The sequence below is a fragment of the Carassius gibelio genome, chromosome B5 (assembly GCF_023724105.1).
Source record: "Carassius gibelio isolate Cgi1373 ecotype wild population from Czech Republic chromosome B5, carGib1.2-hapl.c, whole genome shotgun sequence".
NCBI classification, from domain to species: domain Eukaryota; kingdom Metazoa; phylum Chordata; class Actinopteri; order Cypriniformes; family Cyprinidae; genus Carassius; species Carassius gibelio.
In genome coordinates this window covers 40519599-40536554 of record NC_068400.1, presented here as the reverse complement: position 1 = coordinate 40536554, position 16956 = coordinate 40519599, and the positions used below count along the sequence as shown (strand labels likewise).

Sequence of the window (16956 nt, the reverse complement as noted above, 5' to 3'; positions counted from 1 at the left end):
ATTCAATTACAAAAAAATAAAGAACTTTTCCATGATTCTTATTTTTTGAGATGCTCCTGTAGTTAAAAAACATTTGACATTTAGAAAAGTACTAAAATGTAATCAGTTACATTACTTTAATAACGTAATTGAAATTGCTACTCTACTTATTACATTTTAGATGGGGTAATCTGTAAACTATTACATTTCCGAAGTAACCTTCCCAACACTAGTGTCATGAATATGCATAAGCAGCTAAAATTCAAAAGATCACTAAGAATTAAAAGCCAGTTAAATGAATACATCTTTCAATCTGAATCAGAAATTTTATTGCTTGCATTCAAAATATTTAGATATGTACAATAAAAACGATTCATGTCACCATTTCAGCTCTTTTCATAAATATAAATAATAAACAGATATTAAAGAGCAGATACAGTGTCTATCACAGTACAACAAAAGACACACAACTACAGTTACAAGGCTAACAGTTACATGGACAAAATTATGTCTTTAATGGTACAGAAAAAAAGCTTGGAAACACCCAAAATCATAATTCCCATAATTTGATCATTGTTCCTTAAGTGTTGAGTTAACTCACAATTTGCATTAGGCGTATAATAACAACACTGTATTTTGTATGATTATGTTTGGCCACAATGCAAGTATCTGCACTGGTAGAGGAAATCTTTTCAACTCCTTATTAATCATATTCTCTCTAAAAAACAATTACTGATTTGGTCCCTTCAAACCCATTGCATTTAATGTAATTAATACAGTCAATGCAAATGACACATTTGAATACTGTGACGTCACCATAAATGCTACTCCTTTCAGTTCAGGATATCGTAATGCATTCTATATCTGATGTTGCAATAATTTAAAAAAACATTTTTGGCTGCCTTGGAAGAAATCTGTGTTGCAGGATGTTTTTTGGAGTCTGGCACACCACGAAGGCTGGGATTGAAAGCTTTATAGATGTTCCTGGGAGGTAAAGCTCAGTTTGTTGGATTTCTTGCAGGTGCAATTAAAGCAAAACGATAGGCTTCGTTCCTCCTTGTGTGTTCATGTACTGGTTAGAAAAGGCATCCACAGCCGAGTATGAAGAGTAGAGGCCTGTCAGCTGCAGGTCTGGGTAAGGCAGTCCTCCTGCGCTGGACACAGGTGTGACATTGCCAGTGTCCAGGTCACAGTCAGACAGCCGAAGTGGGGAGTTACTGAGTGTACCTAATGCCTCCAGGTTAAAGCTGTCATCCTTCATCTCCTCCCACAGGTTTCCTGCAATCAGAAGAGAAGAGCTGTGTTAGATACCAACTCAGAAACAAACCAATGTTCTGTGGCTTTCAATATTTTAATATCAGTCGATTATTAACACAGTTACCTTGCCAGGTGAAGTCCATAATACTTGGGTCCAGTGCGTCCACCTCTGAATTCACGTCAGTGTGAACCGTGTAGAAGTCGCTGTGCTGCTTGTTCGTCAGGTCGGGGACGGTGTGGAGAGGGGGTGTCTGAGCAGGAGCAGGGGAGGCCGGAGCCAAGCGAGACTGATTCTGGAGCTGCATTTGAAAGTGCTGATGCATAGGAAGGCACTGCAGAGAGAGAGTGACCACTGGTTGGGGCTGCATCTGCGCTGGGATTGGGAGGGTCGGCCCTGGTGGGCAGCTGGGCAAGCGAGTCATGCCAGTCTCAATGGACTTCTGTCTGCAGCTCTCCGGTCTGTCTGTAATGAGTTTGTCTAATTCATCTGGTGAAAGAAAAAGTACCAAAACAGGACAGTATTAATGTCTACAGTAACTTTTCTGTTCTAGTCTTTGCATAGTGGTGCTATGAGTCAGAGATGGGACCAAGTCACACATGTGCAAGTCTCAAGTAAGTCTCAAGTCTTAACCTTCAAGTCTCAAGTAAGTCCCAAGTATTTTTTTCTTGGGCAAGTCAAGTCAAGTCAAGTCACAAGCTATGTCAAGTCAAGTCCAAGTCAAGTCACCTTAATATTGTTATTTTACCTGCAGAATCTGATCTTAATAAAGTTAAAAGACAAGATATAAGTAACTGTCAGTAAATTAAAATAATTTGGATTTGCATTGTAAATACTCATGTTCAGTAAAATACATCATGGAATCAAACAAAATTGTAACTTCCTAAAATTATTTATTTTTCACTTCTGCCAACAGTGTTTGAAATGTTTTACATTTTCAACATTGAGTCCATAAAACAAATAACAGCTAAACATCCAACAGACTCCTCTCTGAACACCTCTCTCTCTCTCTCTCTCTCTCAAACACAGTTTACATACAACATTAAACTTAGTTACATTTCTCCTCTCTCTCTCTCTCTCTCTCTCTCTCTCTCTCTCTCTCTCTCTCTCACACACACACACACTCTCTCTCTCTCTCTCTCTCTCTCTCTCTCACACACACACACACTCTCTCTCTCTCTCTCTCTCTCTCTCTCTCTCTCTCTCTCTCAGTATAGAATATAAATATGACGTATTTTCAGTTGTTTCATACTTTTTTGTTATGTACAGTACAGACCAAAAGTTTGGACACACCTTCTCATTCAAAGAGTTTTCTTTATTTTCATGACTATGAAAATTGTAGATTCACGCTGAAGGCATCAAGGGCTATTTGAGCAAGAAGGAGAGTGATGGGGTATATATATATATATATATATATATATATATATATATATATATATATATATATATATATATATATATATATATATATATATAATGTGCACTTCTCATGATTGGGTAATCGCGGCGGCTACATTTGTTTTTCTGATTAATTGTTTTGCTCTATGAGAAAGACAAGGTAACAAAATATTCGGGGCTTATGCCCCCTTAGCCCAGCCCTAGCGCCGCCCCTGGAATGCGTTTTTTTGACGGCCTGCTAGCAGATCATTAGGGGCCGTTCACAGCATGTCTTTTGCGCGCGCAAGTTCGCTATTTCCAATGTAGGCGCGCGGTATGCGCGCTCATAATGGAAGCAACGCGCTCACGACGCGCACCGCATCTTGTTAAAACTTTTCAGAATGCCGCAAGCGCACCCCGGGTCATGTGACAATAACTAACCAATCAGCTTCATCCTTTCCCGTATCAACGTTGAAAGCTCAGCTAAGATGAAGGAACAGCTGTTCATAGCTGTATATGGATTGCCATTTTGAAATGAATTTAGTAGCAGAGCTACTGCGAGCGATTTTTAGTGCTGCAAATCCATTTATCCTTTGCTGAAATTTCCGCGTCTCCATTGAGAGAGAGTGTGTCATGGATGCTTAGCAACGACAGACGCCCCAAGGAGCACTTCTGCCCGAGCGCTTTGGAAAGAAGGAGAAAGCGGCGCACCCAGCGTTTTCCACGCGTTTTTAGGCGCGAATTATTGAAGACAAAAGCGATGACCATCGGTAACCCTCAGGCTGACATGTTGATGTGATGTGATATCTGATTTAAGTGGGCGTGGTGTGCGTAAGGTAGAGAGGGCATGACTGATGATAGTGTCCTGATCCAGTCACGACGCTATTCTCAGCCTGCGCTCCAGCTGAGTAATCAACTTTATTTTAAAAAATAATTTATATATTTTATATTCAAACTGAAAACATGATGTGATTAACACTCAAGTCATTCAAGTCATCGTGTCTCAAGTCAAGTCAAGTCCCGAGTCTTTAACTTCCAAGTCCGAGTCAAGTCTCAAGTCCTAAAAATAGCGACTCGAGTCGACTCGAGTCCAAGTCACCGAGTCACAAGTCCCCATGTCTGCTATGAGTATAGTTGGCTCCTGTTTGATAAAATGCCTGTGTGGCTCCTTATCTCCTCAAGTCGCTTTAGATAAAAGCCTGGAATACACTACATTAATCTTTACCAGAGTTTTGCCCTGTTTTACAGTGTGGAGGAGTCAATGCTAGTTGCATGAAGTCAGAGTCATTTCTGCAGATTTAAAATCTCATAGTGTGTCATGGGCACACACTTCAGTTTTTTGGGGGTATATGAAGCATGCTTGACATTTCTAGTCAATATTAGAACGCATTGCATTTTCATTTGTCATGTGTCTTCCTAGAAACAAGGTGTGCATTTCTGCATGCGTTTGCTTTGTTCTGAGGAACTGTAACCAGCTTTAGATGTAAGAAAATTCACTGCTAGAGTGTTGTCAGAGCAAAGATGAATAATAAAGATAATAGTCAATGATTTGAGACCTGGATTGGCCATGCTGCGACGGATGGCTGGGAGATCCTTGCGTTTCCATTTGCGCATCTCTTCCTCCATTTTATCAATCTTTGCAGGATTGAGTGCCCAGAGACAGCCCTTTCTGGAGGAACCGCTCATCTTGTTCTCCACCTTCTCGAAGCACTTGTTCAAGGACAAGTTGTGGCGTACAGAATTTTTCCATCCATCAGGCGCTGTCTGAGAAGCACAGTAATCGAGAGGACAGTATATTGTAAGTAACATTTATTTGACTCCATGGCCTAGTCCATTTATTCGCCGCCATTCTTTTGCATGAACTCCTCACCTTGAAATAAGGGAAGTGCTCCTTCATGAAGCTGTAGATCTCACTAACCGGAAGGCTGCCTGTTTTGCTGTTCTTCAAAGCCATTGCAATCAGACAGCTGAGAAAAGATATCAAACTTAGTCAACCTGAAATAAATCAAATCTTGTTCCAGAGAATCATAATGTTTTTCCGAGTCTGTCGCGGTGAATTTTCTTTCACCTGTAGGAGTAGATGGGTTTTGGGAACGTCTTGGGCTGCAAGTCCTGGTTGTGAGCAGTTATACGGGGTTGAGGAAACAGACTCTGGCTGTTGTAGTTGCCATAAATCCCACCGGGAGAACACTAAAGAATGTAACACAGGAATAGTCTCTTGATATACTGTATAATATTAATACTTTGAACAGTCTTTACAAATAATCCCAAGTTCTGAACCAACCTGCTGGTTTGCCTGAGTGAAAGTGAGCACTTGTTGAGGGGCGGTTTGATACACTGAAGCTGAACACGGAAACCCAGGGGAAAACTGGGGCATCTACGAAAACAACACAGAATACATCTGTAAACACATGATTATTTGAACTCTATTACAAATGGTGGTTAAGTTCTGAATTGGTTGCATATGTAGGATATAATTGTTTGAAATCTGAAACATCACTTACGCTACTGATGGCTAGAGGGCTGTGCTGCATTTCGCTCTGTAGATGAATCGCAGATCCTGCTCCGCCTGCTACCGTCATGCTATTCAGCTGAGCTGAAAGTTTCAGAAAAGTGTTGTTGTTTAGGGATTCAGTCCACTATTATTAAAGGGTTATTTTATCCTGACAATCTAATTCTGTCATTAATTACTCTCCCTCATGTCGTTTCAAATGCATAAGACCTTCGTTCATCTTCAGAGCACAAAAAGTATTCTCATAGCTTCGTAAAATTACGGCTGAACCCCTGATGTCACATGGACTATTTTACTGATATCCTTGCTATGTTTCTGTGCGTTGATCGTGGTAGTATTCTCGCTGTCTATGGAGGCTTCCATCAAAAATATCTTAATTTGTGTTCTGAAGATGAATGAAGGTCTTATGCATTTGGAACGACATGAGGGTGAGTAATTAATGACAGAATTAACATTTTTGGATGAACTAACCCTTGAAGGCACAGCTTTCTAAAAATATATATTTTTAGAATATTTATTTAAAAAAGTGGGTTAAAGAATAATCTAAAAGTTTGGTAAAAAAAATAAATAATAATAATTCTTAGAATGAATGCAAAATGACAAATATGCTAAAGACTAGTGCTGTCAAACTATTAATTGTGGTTAATCGCATACAAAATAAAAGTTTTGTTCACACAGAATATATGTGTGTTCTGTGTATATTTATTATGTATTTATTAATACACACACATGCATGTATATATTTAAAAAATGTTACATTCATATATTAAATATATTTATATATAATATAAATTATAAATATTCTAAATATTTTCAAAATATAAACATTTCATACACCGTACACGCACATATATTATGTAAACAAAAACATCTATTTTGGATGTGATTGATCAGGATTAATCATTTGACAGCACTAGTAAAGACATAAAAATTACAAACAAATAAATATGGATCCGAATAAATAACAGCCTTTAATTACAGGCTAATATATAAAGTTTGGGGTTGCACTTTGTTTTACAGTACTTATAGTGTACTTACAGTGTATTTATCTAAGAAAGTTCTGGTAATACAAGGTAATTACATGGGGTAGGGTTCGGTTTAGGGGTAGGTTCAGGGTTAGTACCTAGTTATTACATAGTTATTGTAATTACTATAATAAGTACATATTATTTACTTAAGGAACAGGACTGTAAAATAAAGTGCTACCAAGTTTGGCTTCTTAGATGCTGTTGGATGAATTCCGATATTTCTTTTCTTTATTTTTGGGACTGCCATTTTTAACTCAATCCATCCATTCAATCTCACTTGACTTTGTCACTTCTAACCATACACAGTCTATAAAGCTCCTGACCTGTCTGTCGCTCCAGCAGGCTGTTCTGAGCAGAACTGGCAAAATCAGCTCGTCCAGATCCTATCTGCTGCAGTCGGGGAACATCCACAGAGGTGAGCCAGGACAGGGACTGAAGATCGCCAGGCAGCTCGTCCTTCAGCTGCGAAGGGTCTGTGGTCAGGAGTCTACAAAAACACAGCATAGCTCTCAGTACTAAAGCACAGATATGAATTTCATATGAAAAAAGAGAACTGCGCAAACAATCACACTTTTAATGATACAATTTTGAATTGTCATTTTTCAATGTTACATTCGTATTAATCCTATTCTTTTCTCATTTAACAGGTTTTCTTGTAAATAGCTAAACAATAAAGTATATTTGTAAATCTGTTTTTGGGGACGGAAATAAAACTACGCTCACCCTCTGATCTAATCCAGTGCAGGGAGAATTATTTACTCAGCCATTTCTTCATTTGGACTAAGCATCAAGAAAGTGGAGAAACCCTCTTGTATTCTCTCCAGACTTCACTACACACTCGCTATTCAGTCCAATAATTGGGGTCGCTATGACAACCCTCACTTTTCAGTTATTTTGTGTGTCTGGACACTTCAGTGCCCCCCTCTCCATTAAACCAACCTCTAACTGTGGTCAGGTGACTACCGCCGTCTGCACTGTCATTGGCTGAATCATATGTAAACAACCCATGATATCATTTGAAACATGGGTATGTGGCACACGTTGCCTGCAACAGTTGGTCCAGCCCCATTGAAAAATGATCACCTATTGTGTCCCAAACGACAAATCTGCACAGCGGCACGTGGCTCTATTGTCTCCCCCCAGACCCTTCCTTGATTGTCTTTACCGTTTTTTTTTTTTAACCAACCCCTTGCATTAATCTACTGGAATGACAGGCCTCACACAACAGAGAAAAATAGGATGCCATCTGTTTCCCTGTCCCTTTCCACCCAACCCCTGTCCCCTTCTGCCCCATCCCCCCCGCCTGGAGGCATCAGACAGTAGCTAAGGGGGGTATCTGGGAGGGGGTCGCTGAAGGAGGTGGAGGTCAAGCCACACTGCACACACAGTCTGCCACCTGAATAAATTACAGCATTGAAGGAAGAACTTGGGGACATGGGCTTAAGGACCCTGATTGCTCTGGTTTGGAGCTTCTGAAAAATTATCCTTTTCACAAACTCACACACACACACACACACACACACTTACTAGGATGAAACCTTAGACACCGAACATGTCAACACTACACTGTCATGCGATTTGAAATGGCTTTCTAATGCCTATCCACATAAAGACATGAAAAAGACACCGTATGGGACAGTTTAACACCTGGCTTTATAAGTTCTGCTTCATATTGATGAGCCTTAATCAGTCTTTTCCTGTTGAGTGTAAACATTTAATGGAATTAAAACTGATTTCTCCGCCCTTTCATTTTGTAGTGCATATTTTTTTCAAATATTGAATATTGCTCTCTATTTATTTTGTAATCCATTATTAACTTATATTACTCAAGTGTAATTTAACACTGGTAAATTAATGACTGATTAGTAATTAATTGGCACAACAATTGTTAAACTCCCTCGGGTTGTGTGTTGAATATTATATATTTTATTTAAATAATAACATCTATTTTATACATATTTTATTTTTTATTTAAATATTGTATGTGGAAAATATTTTAAATTATAATATTGTATAAAAATTACATGAAGTGCTTAGAATCCTTCATGCAAAGCCTGAGAAAACATCTAAAACTGATTTTGACGTGACTGTAACCGACAGTTATAAATGTTGCCAGGAAGAGCATTCACTTGTTGTGTTGTGAGACAATGGCTGTACTGTAACATCAGAAGCACATTACGTTTTAGAAAAACATTGTCTCACACTGCAGGTCTGAGATTAATGCACAGATATAATAACAACAACAACAACAAAAAAGAATAATAATGATATTCGTTATAGTACTGCCTTAAAAACCACGTTTCGGTAATTAGGAGGAGAGGGGGCTTGATTTTGGAAAGAATTCATAACATGCCACATGAACTCAAATTTAGGATCGTCAAGAAAAGGGAGCCTACATCCTTGTACTTATTAGCATTTCTGAAGTCTAATTGTAAACCCAGCTGTGTATTGTTCCGTTTACGGTCATTAGGGTGAAGTGGAAGAAAAAATGATTTTATTTGCTCATTGATGCAAACCATTACGTGTCCCACAGAAAGGGGGAGGCGGGCACACACAGTCACGGTTTATCACAGCTCAAGTCGCCCTCGTTTACATTCTAATTGGGAGCCACTTCTCCTTGGTGACCCGTGGGGGCCCCTGCCAAGGTCCTCAATCCCTCCGTGTGCCGACAGCGGGCGTGTAAACAGAGCTGATGCTTTCTGACAGATCCATTCAGAGCAAAGATGATGTATTCTCTCGCTCTTTTCTTTTTCACAAACCCCAATTCCTTGCCTCTCAAAACATACCTTTATTTTATAGAATAGGGAAGGTGGAGATTGTATTAAGATTAGCAGCGCTCTTCTTCTTCCCGAAATTATCATTTTATTCTCTAATCTGCTCAAGGTTGAAAAGCAGTGGGTTCAGCCATCAAAGTAAATCACCCCCTACCTGTAGTCTTGTGTGGAGGTGTGGTGACTTTGTACAGGGTTTTCATGAACTCCTGACATCCTGCTTGTTATTCCACTTTCAATCATCTTCTGGCAGATAAAACGCAAGTAAATGAACCATGCAAAGCAGAGAGAAAAAAGGGGAATTTTAGAAATGTGCATTCAGTCGCATGAAAACGCAAATACACATAGTAAAAAATGTGACTATTTCCTGAAAAAGAAAAAAAGTTGACCTTTATTTAAAGGTGTTCTTTAAAATAAAAATAATATTAACAATAATAATGAGTATTAAAGTACTTTTATTAAGTAGGGTTAGGCTTAGAATTACTTGCATGTAATAATGCATAATTAATTGTCATTATAATAGTAAGTACATGTACTAACATGCGTAACAAGGACACCTTAAAATAAACTGTAACCATAAAACAATCTGACACGTCACCACGACATGAGAACACACTCATTTGAAAATATGAATAAAGTAGGAAGCCACCAACAAAAACCTGAGACACAATAACTGTGTGAGCAAGAAACAAAAAGATAAAAATGTAATTTGTACAATCCAGTTTTGATGTGATATTCGTTTTGTTGAGTGATCAGGGATCATCGGTCGTCTTCAGTCACCGTTACCTGTCAGTCAAGCGTTCATGTAGCTTAATACTTAATTTAACCAAAAAGCGTTACGTAGGCTATTTATTAAAAATAGACGCGAAACTTTTTGCAGTTGTTTACAAAACACCGGCTATAAAATAAAATCAGATATTTATATCATTTATGCATCATATGTCAGTCCGAGACAGGTGCGCATCCTCTTGTCTTATTTAAAAATAACGATAATAGAAACATGAAATAAACCGCATCTTACCTGTTAATGCTGCAGTTGTTCTGTGGTATTGAAAATCTTTGATAACGAGACAGAGGAAAGCTCTTCTGTCGTTCGGGGCACTTGTTGTCCCCCGTTTTTTTTAAATTTCCCTCGTCTGTGGGTTCTCTGTGGACGCTCATGCGCACTGCGTGAAGAGAGGAGGGGGTTCAGCTCTGACTGACAGCTGTTGCCTTGCCTCTACAATCACATACATTATCTGTCAAAGCATCTTACCTGGTTTCCAGTGCTTTAATTTGCCGAAACCTTTTTTGCCTCAGAGATGTGCGCTTTTTTTCCCGTGTTTTCTTTCTGCAGTTGTCTAGCCCGCAGGTGCGCAACTTATATTTTCCCCCGCAAAGAAAAAAAAGAAATAAATTAAATAGATTAAAAATAGAAACGAAAAGGCTGAGTTTAAACAAAATCCCCTGTTTCTACTGGAAGAGTAGTTTCCTATAAACTATGAGAAAAACGAGACCAGCTGTAACAAACTGAGCAGTGATTTCATGTCCCCCTGTAGCCAGGCAACACAAAATAACACAAGTGAGAGTTCTTGATGTCGTTCACCTATTTATAAGTAGAACTGTTATTTTTAAACATTCTAAATAAAGACACATCCTCTCCGCGCGGCTCTGTGAGATACTGTGTCCTGATAAGAGCAGTAGTTCAGTGTTCTGATCTTGATTTAACCGCCTTTGAAGCCGCGTCCTTTGCTACATTGTGGCGGGGAAACCGCGCTGAGTGGCGCGCAGGCTGGGCTTGACATCACAGATATGACAGACTCCTAGAGCAAGCAAGCAAGAGAGTTTAAAGGCCCTCCTGTGAAATAAATATGAAAGACAGGTGATAATGTTATTGACGGCACACAAAGTGTGTTTTAAATAATTTACTGTCATATTACTTGGACTAATCTATGCTGAGTGCAAAATAATGAACTGTGCACATACCTAATTATTTCATTAAGCACCAATAACTACAGATATTATTATTGTAATGAATAATTACAACAACAAAAAAGATGAACGTTTCATATTTGCATAGTGGAAAACAGAAAACAGAATTGTGCAAGAAATGACACTTCCACAGATATTCATAATATTTCATCATTTTCTATTTGTCTTTAAAAGTTGACTGCAGGAAACGTTTTGCATTTTGAAATATAGGTTTCAAATATCCGGCCGGTGACGTTAATTGACTTGAACCACATGGGACTCTACAGATGGTAAATCTCGAAGTCACAATCAATGCGCGCTTGCAACGGACAAAAAGACGCTCCTGCAGAAGAGAAGAGCTCTGGGTCCTAAAGCCCGTGTGTGCTGCTCTTCTTTCAGCTTCAGCCACTGCACTGTGCAAAGTTTGTAATGAGAAGCGAAAGATAATGTAAACATGTCAGTTGAATTACCGTACGTTACTTTGTCATACAAAGTCATTTTAGATTAAACAGGACGTTCCCAGACGCATCACACATGGTTTATTTTAGTGAAATTAATACTTTTCTTATTGTTTTTCTTTTAAAGTGTTTTTTTGTTACTAGTCAAGTTGTTTAGTTAATGCATTATAGCATTATTTTAGAGTGTATTTTATTTGTATTACCCTAAGGGTATTTTGCTCTTATGTCTCTGTTTATTAGGCATGGTTTAAAGAAAGGTCTTCTTTTTTATGTAGTTTTTATGTCTTTTTATTTTAAGAAGCAAAGCAGATGTAGTGACTGAGATCAATTAGACCTATATTATCATTATTGCTTAACAATATTTTTCTACGTTTTAACAGCAACATATACATGCATCTTGACTATATATGATACAATTTGGTCACACTTTATTTTAGGGTCCAATTCTCACTATTAACTAACCATTAACTATGACTTTTGCCTCAATTAACTCCTTATTTGCTGCTTATTAATGGTTTATAAGGTAGTTGTTAAGTTTAGGGTATTGGGTAGGATTATGGATGTCATACATTATATATACTTTATAAGCACTAATAATCAGCCAATATGTTAATAATAGACATGCTAATAAGCAACTAGTTATTAGTGTGAATTGGACCCTATACTAAAGTGTCACCTACAATTTATTCACTTTTGTGTATAGAAACTGTCTAAGCTCTTAAGATTTAGGAAATTTCCTCTTTATATTGTTAACCAAAACTGTCATCTTGCACTTCCCTGAAGCTTATTGCCAGTTTTAAGATTGTCTTTTGACAAACAGAGCTGTACGATTGGCAAACAGAAGTCCCACCTCAGATCGAGCTGTTTTGATTTTGATATTGTTTTAATCCACTACTTACAGAGTGAGGTCACTCTTCATCTGTTCTCATAGTTTCCAAGACTAATGAGAGACCCTTAGTGACCTTTTGGACCACCGTCTCGCAGACTGAACCCAGGATGACACAGGACCACAGCAGAGGAAGCCTAAAGCATTGTCTCAAGAAGATCTGTCTTTGATGGGTCAGAGGGTTCATTAGGAAGCCTTAAAGAAGGTTTAGTGACCACATGGTCAACGGTAGCAACAATGTTGGTTCAGCTGAGACAAATATGGTTGTGTAAGATGGAAAAATCTGAAAAATGTTAGCAACAGGTTTTGTGCCCAAAAAGAAAAAAGTATGTTTGTCTTCAATGAAACACACGCACACACACACACACACGCACACACACAAACACACACATATACACACACACACACACACACACAACTTTCATTCCTAAACAACTTTATCATTTCTTATTGACTTTCATTGTTTAGAGAGAGAGAGAAAACCCTAAGACATTTTTCAAAGCTTTCTTGTGTTCCATAAAAGAAAGAAGTTGATCTAATTTTTTAATGACATGAGTAATGAGATGATTCAAGTTGGTGGTAACATCACTGACTAGCAAAAATGTAATAGCCCTACATGGAAAACATTTGTAACTCTCAAATCAATTGACTGGGGACACTTGTGTTAGTGGTCACCTCCTATTCTTCTGTTTCTTTTCTGACCTTTAAAGTTCCAGTTCAAACACCACGTCTTGGGGGTCACCAATCAGGTCACCTCTTGACACTAGTCTTGACCTTTGGTCATATCAGCAGGTCATGGCTGATCTAAACTCTGACAGGGAGAGTGAATGAAAGCTTTCTTCTCTCTGCTATTCATTCAACACCTCCAAAAACGACTGGTCGTCCCTCTTGGCTTATGTCAAAACGGTTGTCTTTTGGTTGATTTGTTTGAAGATGCCTTGGGTAACCTGTGTGAAAAAGCAGTTTAGAAACATTTCAAATGGCACGAGGAGAGTATCTTTAAATTGCAAAGCCACTACATATTTTCATAGATAAGTCTGGAAGCTTTAATTATATTAATTTTTAATTACTCACAATGCAAATAAAAATTAAACCAAGGAATACAACAGAGGAATATAACAGCTACTATTATGTAGAATGCTAATCCTTTCTATTTATTGTTTTTTTTTTCTAGCTCTTACTGCTCATCAAGAATCCCACAGTAAAAGAACTGATGAAACATAGCTAATACTAAGAAAAGAGCTCATGAAAACGAGAGAGCGAGGTGGGATTTTCGGTGGGAACGCGGCAAAGCCGGTGTTATAATACACCCTTATTCTCCGCTTGGAATCTCTAATGGGAAAATCAAGTGCTGTGACTCCTGTATAATAGGATTTGCCGGGTCTCGTGCTGCATCAGGGCCCAGTGGGCAGCACAAAGCCTGTTAAGGCTGGACAAGCATTACTAGAAGTGGGGGGGGGGGGGAGCTAGGATGGGCCTGTGGTGTAAGGGGCGAAGGTAGCCTTGACAACAGAGGTTGTGAATGGGACAACTTTAGTGTGTGTAGTCTTACCTTTATAGTGCAATGGACTTGTTGTTTCCAATAGATACAGAACTATAAGGCCATTTCATGCAAGCAAACAATTATTTTGAACAAGGTTAAAGTAATATTCTATGCTTAACGTAAATGTGCCCTTCTGTGGAACACAAAAGAAGATGTTTTGAAAAATGTTACAAAAATGTACATTTTACCCAAAAATTACAGAGACATTTCTCACAATATCTTCTATGTGACCAACCACAAAATGAGTCATAATGATCAATTAAAATTTTTTTGCAATGCATATACTAATCAAAAATTAAATTTTTATACATTTACAGTAGTAAATATATTTACTTAATATATTAATTAGTTGTTGATATATAGAAATGTATATAATATTAAAAAATGTATCATTTTGACCCATACAAGGTTTTTATTTTTTTTTTATTTTTTTTGGCTATTGGTACAAATATACTCGTGCTACCTAAGACTGATTTTGTGGTGCAGGGTCACATTTTATTTTCCACAGAAGGAAAGAAAGTCAGTCATACATGTTTGGAATGACATGAAGTGAGTAAATGATGACAGAATCTTCATTTTTGGGCAAACTATCCCTTTAAACTCAGTCAGCTTGAAGCATTTGTGAGATAATTATTTATTACCAGAAAAGTTCATCTCCACTTATCCCTTTGTTTCTTAAAAAATGTGCAAATCTGGTTTACATTGAGGCACTTACATTGGAAATAAATGGGCTGATGCATCATTGTTACTTTACTAACAGCATGGATGTTAGCATGGTTTTAGCGTCAAATTCACTTATAATTTCGGTGTACAGATATATCCAATTTTACAATCATTGCCATGAAGGCAGTACACCATAAACCTTAAAACATTTATGTAAACTGCATTAAAAAATCAAATAATGCACAAATTTCGACAATATTTATTGTAAGCATTTGTATTAGATTAGAAGCTTTGCAATTCTGCTTTTAAATTCGTAGAGATCAGGCCCATTCACTTCCATTGTAAATGCATCACTGCAACTTCTGTCTTTATTTATGTTTTCATTCCTTCATTAATTCATTAGTTTGTTCGTTAAATGTGGGATAGGTTGCTAATGATTGAGCTTATCTGTATTGAACAGTGAATATTCATTTAGTAAGGGTCAAGTTCATAACCTGCGCGTAGTAGATAGTAAAAGCTGACAAGAAAGTTCAAGTGCACTCCAGTGGAAACTGGCGTCACATGTCACCTTGTTGAAAAGAGCAACACTGAACATCACATGCTTGTCAAGCTTGACACAGTATATCTCACACACTTGAGATTCGAGGCAAGTGCTGTAGGAAACTCAATCTTTTCTACTGGATTATTTGGGTCATTAACAGAGCGAAAAGAGACACCAGTCAGTCGTCTGAAGCACGAGTCAGATAACAAAGACAAAGGGAAAATAAGGTTGGGCTTTGTAGTCATCATCACTGTCTAAGACCTCTTCCAGTCTAGTCCATCCAAGAACCACATGAAGTGATCGTTCATGGGCCCTGCTAAATTTCAGGACAAGCTGTGATTGAATGGTTAACATATGCTGGTTGTGTTCTGAGCCAGCTGGCTTCAAGTGGCCAAGAGCTCGGAGCAGTGCATGCCGTCTGCCCTGATGACAACTTTATTGAGCGTCTCTCAAACTCACTGATGGTTAATTAGCCATTAATCTATCTCCCTAATCAAAGATCAGAAACAGGAGCCGCTCTGTTGTAATGTTTGGTTCTACAGAGGTAGAGGACTGGGGGAAGGGTTGATGTCCACGGATTGTGTTTCTGTATCTTTGTGTTACACCCAGCACGGTGGTAGACACAGGTAAGCACTGAATAAGATCTCTGGTTCTCTGAACCCTATCCTGACTGGGCCATGAATCATTAAATACCCAGGTCTTGCAACCAGAACATGGGTCATTACTGTGAAGAGCACACCAAAAATAGATGGTCATCCTCTTTGAGCCACCTCAGTTTGAACCGCCGCAAGCCATGTAAGAAAAACGGAGTGCACTTTTGATGAGTTTTTGGAGAAAATTCTCAATCAAGATTACATTTACATTTTGAGTTCCTTTATAGGATGGTAGGATTTGGACAGTGAAAGGAGTATTTAGGACAGCGTTGGCCTGGATGTGAGCAGTTCCCATATTTTGATCGGCAGCTGACCAAAGATGCAGGTATGATCTGTTTGCATATATATCTGTATGAACATTTATATTTTACTCCACACAAGTTCTAACTGCTGTAATCAATCTCCTGCAGCAAAGATAACAATGGCATATAAATAATAGCAATGAAAAGGAAATATGAAAAGCAAATATCAAATGAAGCAATACAAAGAGACCATTAATGTGCTTTTTTACTCTTTTCAGTTTCTAGCTTCCTGTTTGCTTTTTTACTGTCACAGTTGGTGGTGATAGCTTCAGTGTAGTGCAATATCCAGTATGTCACCCAGATGATAAATCACAAGCTGTAAACCTGTCAAAACTTCAGGTTCCTTTACTCTGAAGAAGAGATGTAACTAGACCTCACCGTTCACTTTAGGAGAGTGCTATTGCCCATCATGTCTAGTCTTTCCTATTCTTGGCCAGGCCTTCTAAGGAGTTGGATGTCTTTGCTGTATCTTTCTCTCTCTCTTCCTCCATTCTCCCTTCTCTCCTTCCCTCCCTCTCTGATTTGGTGGAGGTCATCTCATCTCAGCCGCGACTGACATTTTAGACCAGGCTGAAGGAACACCTCTTAATTAAAAGACAATAGCTTTTATACTAAAGAGGGAAATAGATGCACCTGATGAAGGGTGACCAGCCTTGTAACTTAAACAATTTGTGTCATCACGTCTATTTTATTCTCTTTAGAAGAGAAAGACTAAATCTCTCAATTACTGAAGAAAACACTGATCTCTTGACTTTGGGGCTCAGTGTTGTTTTTACATTTCTTGCAGGCTATGCAATTATTAAAATATGGTTGACCTTAATAGTTTTGTCTACGTTCTGACTGCTTACAGTGTTTAATTGGTTTAGGAATTGGTTGGAAAATATCTATGAAATCCTGTAATTATGAAAATATTCAATATCTATTTATTTATTTTGGCATGGGAGCTCTTTTAACTCATTTATCCTCCCAAGATTCACCTTTTGCAGTTGACTAATCTGGTATCCGGAATCTAGGCAAAGAGAATCAAAAATACAACTT

The 16956-nt window shown here is 38.2% G+C and overlaps 1 protein-coding gene across 2 annotated transcripts; it reads right to left on the bottom strand.

Annotated features, from left to right (window-relative positions):
• Positions 1–318: 318 nt before the first annotated feature.
• Positions 319–10235, bottom strand: LOC127957254 (forkhead box protein N4). Of its 2 annotated transcripts, XM_052555707.1 has the most exons (10): positions 9944–10235; positions 9080–9168; positions 6475–6638; positions 5116–5207; positions 4896–4988; positions 4680–4801; positions 4482–4578; positions 4168–4375; positions 1361–1723; positions 319–1257 (listed from the first exon to the last, which is right to left on the bottom strand). In XM_052555707.1, the coding sequence occupies exons 2-10, from the start codon at positions 9163–9165 to the stop codon at positions 1007–1009; spliced, it is 1476 nt and encodes a 491-aa protein (XP_052411667.1). In that variant the 5' UTR covers positions 9166–9168; positions 9944–10235; the 3' UTR covers positions 319–1006. The 2 variants fall into 2 exon arrangements, with proteins under 2 accessions (XP_052411667.1, XP_052411668.1); XM_052555708.1 differs by lacking the exons at positions 9080–9168; positions 9944–10235 and adding an exon at positions 6875–7034.
• Positions 10236–16956: the final 6721 nt, after the last annotated feature.